Source organism: Pteropus vampyrus, unplaced genomic scaffold, assembly GCF_000151845.1.
Source record: "Pteropus vampyrus isolate Shadow unplaced genomic scaffold, Pvam_2.0 Scaffold53, whole genome shotgun sequence".
Lineage (NCBI taxonomy): Eukaryota > Metazoa > Chordata > Mammalia > Chiroptera > Pteropodidae > Pteropus > Pteropus vampyrus.
In genome coordinates this window covers 5,779,052-5,783,918 of record NW_011888834.1, presented here as the reverse complement: position 1 = coordinate 5,783,918, position 4,867 = coordinate 5,779,052, and the positions used below count along the sequence as shown (strand labels likewise).

The window sequence follows — 4,867 nt, the reverse complement described above, 5'->3', positions numbered from 1 at the left end:
CTCACTGTCTGGTGCCCTTGCTTGTCCCTTGATAGCAAACTGGCTAATTTCCTCACTTCTTGCAGGATTTTGCTCAAATGTCCTTTTCCTTCAATCTTGCATGCTATTTGCTCTATTTAAAATTGCAACTCCACCCCCATTGCTTGCCTCTTTATTTGCCCTTCCTGACTCAATTTCTCCATATTTGTTGAGTGTCTATACTGTATGAGGCATTGTTTCAGGCCATCTAACATTAAATATTTTATTTTTTTTTTGGTCTCCTCAAGTTAGAATATAAGCTCCATAATTTCACGGACATTGGTTTGTTTTGGGCTCTGCCTCCAGGCCTATATTACAGCAAGGCACACAGTAATAGTTGAATAAATATTTATTCATGAATGAATCAATTCTGTCCTCCTTTCCAGAATTACGACCTAAGCGGATGGTTCCACCGCCCCTCCAATTAAGCAGGCCAGAAGGCTAGAAATCATTCTCGACATCTCTCTCTTTCTCATCCACATATCCCATCAATCATCAAATACTGTTACTTCATCTCCATCACTCTAATCTTTCCATTTCTCTCTAAAGCCACCTCCCTAAGTAGACCTATCAGCTCTCCCCTGAACACATGCCATAGTCACTGGTGGCTTATCCACACACATGACCCACCCATTCTCCGTACCGAATCCAGATGGCCTTGCCGACACCAAAAATCTGCAGTGGCTCCCCACTGCTCTCAGGATGCTGACAAACGCCCTACGTAACCCCAAGGCCCTGCATGCTCTTCCCATAATTCCTGCCTCCTCTTCCCATAATTCCTGCCTCATCTCCTCAGTTCACTCAGCTCCCTCTGTGCCCACTGCACATGCCTGCCTTCATTCCTAGGCACTGCCATGTTCTTGCCTGCTGTTTCCTCTGCCTGGAATGCTCTCCCTATCCCCTTTACCTCCTTAACACCTAGCTCACCTTCCAAAATGCAGCTGAAGCAGAAATTCCCTGGGAAGTCTTTCCTGATTAAAAAAAATTCAGATATAACTTACATAAAATAAAATCTACCCTATTTAGGGTAAAATTCTGCAAGTTTTGACAAACGTAACCATGACCACAATCAAGATATAGAACATTTCGTCACCACCAAAAATGTCCTCATACTTCCTCATAGCCCAACATTTCTTCTCCACTTCTCCAGCTATCAGATAACCACTGAACTGTTTTCCACCCCTTATAAGTATTGGCTTGGCCAGAATGTCATGTAAATAAAATCACAGTGTATGTAGACTTCAAGGTCTAACTTCTACTTAGCACAATGCATCTGAGATTCATCCATGTAGTGGTGTGTATCTGGAGTTTATTCCTTTTTATTACTAAGTAGTATCCCATTGTATGGCTGTATCATAGCTTGCTCATCCTTTCACCACCTGAGAGATATGTGGGTTCTGCCCAATCTTTGGTGATTATGAAAGAATGGTACCATAAACCATCATGTACAATTTTTACATAAACAGAGGCTTTTATTTCACTTGAGTAAATATTCCCTGTTAACTGATGCTTATCACAGAATACCTGTCTTGGTCAGTTTCAATTTTATATTTGTTTGTGTGATTATTTAATTAACATCTCACCCATTGGATTATAAAATCCATGAAAGCAAAGACCATATCAGATTATAATCAGCACTGTATCTCCAATTCCTAGTATGTGCCTGGCACACAGTAGGCAGTCAATAAAATAGTTATTGAATGAATGAATGAACGAATTACCTCCTCATTAGGCAGTGGAAGGAACGTAAAGTACGTTCCTTCTCTACTTTTTTTTTAAATAGGGGAAGGAAGATGGATAATATATGTCTAAACGTTGCTAAGCGCTAAAAGAGGCTTCTTTTCGTGGGAGAAAATAAGACGATTTTTTGGTTTGTTTTTCAGATTGTAAAATCAGCCTCACGTTAAAGAAAACTTTCAGAAAGGAGAAAAAAGTGGTCCTCCTCATTATTACAACAAAACTGTTTTCATTTTTGTGAAACCTTTGCAGTCTTGTCTTTGGTCTATTTGCTTTTAAACTCTCTTGGGCTGGAAATAAAATAAGCACCCAAATGCATCAATCTACACTTTTCCCAACCTGACCTGCAGCAGCAGAGCAGTGGAGGGGATGGTTCTGTTTTTCCCTTTTGCATTCCACCTGGGAAAAGTCATTTTACAAAAGAGCTGCCAGAATCCCAGAGGTGGCCGGGGGTGTGGGGTGAAGAGGCCGCAGCTCAGGAAGTGGTTTGCCTGCCCGACCTCCCACAGTGAGAACAAGGGGCTCCAGCTGCTAACACATCAGGCCCATCTGGAAAAGAGAGGAAGACCTCCCCTCTGCAGACTGCACGGCTCAGTGGTGGGAGACCACCCTCGGGTTTCTTACCCGCAGGAAGGAAGGAAAGCCCTGTCCGTAGTATCCAACAGCAAAGTATTCAGGCTGAGGCCTCATGGCCTTAATGATGTTCTCATAAAACGAGGCTCTTTTTTTCTGGAAAACAAAACAAGACATTCCATAGGGAGGTTACGAGGGCACAGTTGGGAGAAAAAAAAATGATCTGACTATTTGCCTTGTTGTTTCCCATGTAACACAGAGAAATGAAAGGTCTTTGGAAAATATCTTGTGGGCCAAAGAGTTATCCTGTTCTCAGATTAGAGCGTCTGAACCTAGTCCATGAATGGGGCCATGGAGGGTCTGTGGTTCCCCAGAGTCGTCTGTGGAAAGATGCACGTGTATGCATTCTGCTATGGAAGAAGGCAGTGCTTGGCTTTCACTAGTTTCTTGGAGGCCCCCGCACAAGCTAAAAACCACTTTCTGAGGTTCACAAAAGGTGTTTGCACTTAAATGGAGACATATGAGAAAAGAAGATAAAGAACATTCCAGTTCGTGCATGTGGTTTGGATTAAAGTCTTTGATTCAGCTACAAGTGCCCAGAAAGTGGAGGTGACGTTCTGTTTTCTAGCATCTGGCACCACCCGGCCAGAGTGCATAGAGTCAGCCTTAAAGAAAGCAAAACAGGGAGCCAGACCTAGGGGCTCTGACGGATGTCCCAAAGCCCCTCCCACAAAGGTTAGCATGACTATATCTCTATAGCTGTCCCCTCCTCCATCCACAGGGAATGTGGTCCAAGACCTCCAGTGGATGCCTGAGATCGAAGACAGTACTGAACCCTATATATATTATTTTTCCCTTACATACATACTTATGGTAGAGTTTAATTTATAAATTAGACACAGTAAGAGAGTAACAATAACTAATAATAAAATAGAATTACAATAATATACTTGTATGTGAGTATGTATGTATATATGTATATGTATATATACACACATATGTGAATGTGGTCTCTCTCTTTCTCTCTTAAAATACCTTATACTGTCTGTACTCACCTTTACACGTAAAGGAAGCACTTTACAGCTGCTCTTTGGCATGTCCAAATTGCCAGCATCACTACTCTTGCACTTTGGGGCCATTATTAAATAAAGTGAATATTATTTGAACACAAGCACTGTGATACCTCAACAGTCTATCTGAAAACTACTGTTAACAGCTACTAGGTGACTAATGGGCAGGGAGCGTGTACAGGTGGAGACTCTGGACAAAGGGATGATCCACATTCTAGCACTTTCTGGGTGAGACGAAGCGGGGTGGTGTGAGATTTCATCCCGCTACTCAGAAGGGTGCGCAATTTAACATTTACAAGCTATTTATTCCTGGAATTCTCTATTTTGTATTTTCAGACTGCAGTTGCCTGTAGGTAACCGAAACCATGGAAAGCAAAAGCACAGATGGGGAGACTACTATTCTCTGTCTAGGCGAAGGCTTCTACTACAATGTTTTCTTAGAAGGTTAACACGTTACATTACTAACATCTTAGCTCAATTTAGTTTATGAAATTAATAAGTGATTTTTTTGTGTGTGATGGCAGGAGCTGGTACAATACACTGGCAAATCCTTTTCAAAGTGATTTTGACAACTACCTCCTCAAACAAATTATTGTGTGACAATGGGTGATGTGACCTTTTGTGACTCCTCTACTATAAATTATCAAATGTAATATTGCATTGGCCTACCATTGGGCCTTTAGAAGGCTGATTATGTTTTGCTTTATTGTTTTTAAATAGCTGACCTGTACCAAAAGCCAGGTGTTCAGAGAAACAGTAAAAGTCGAGTACTCCAGTGGCCTTCAGGAGAAGGAAGGAGGCAAAATTTGAGAACCCAGTTCTGGCAGAAGCATTTTACAATTTAACCAAATGTGCAAAATGGCACTCTTGAAATAATAAAATGAGGCTCAGAGATAAGTAAGTTCAGTCATTCAGCAGGGCCCCGAGGACATGGACCACAGAACGAGTAATTTTGATGAACAGAAGAACACAGAAAACATCTGAAATATGGATGGTGTTCCCAGAAGGTAGAGTAACTAACAGGGTAAAGGGGAGATCGTCCAGAATATGGAGGTCCACAGAAAAACAAAAGGCACGGAGAAGAAAGAGAAGGCCACAGACAGAGATTCTGAGCCGTCTGTCAAAGGACAATCTGGAGAAATAATGACAGCGCTTTTGGACCCCATCTTTTTTCATTTTTATTTAGAGCAAGGTTTATATTTCCATTGTAAAGAACGTTGTTTATCCTTACTTTCTCAAACTTACAAAAACATTTTCATGAACACTCGCTTTAGCCACCTGTTGGAGACTTGACGTATTCTGGACCAGACTCACCAGGAGGTTGCCAAGGCCCTCGTAGTCAAATACTTTGCTCTCATAAGTCTCGGCCAACTCTTTGCTCAGTTTGATCGCCTTCTCCCACATCTTCAGAAAAAGAAAAGTGGAGAATAAAGTAGTCACTGAACCAGCAGTAAAAGCCACTTTAGAAT

General features: G+C 41.6%; 1 protein-coding gene across 1 annotated transcript in view; it reads right to left on the bottom strand.

Annotated features, from left to right (window-relative positions):
• Positions 1–4,867, bottom strand: part of DOCK5 (dedicator of cytokinesis 5) — a 166,112-nt gene that overhangs the window by 26,563 nt on the left and 134,682 nt on the right. The window contains exons 38-39 of the mRNA XM_011360348.2: positions 4,713–4,802; positions 2,380–2,484 (exon numbers count right to left, since the gene is read on the bottom strand). Of these exons, the coding sequence (XP_011358650.1) occupies positions 2,380–2,484; positions 4,713–4,802 (195 nt within the window). The remainder of the gene's footprint in view (positions 1–2,379; positions 2,485–4,712; positions 4,803–4,867) is intronic.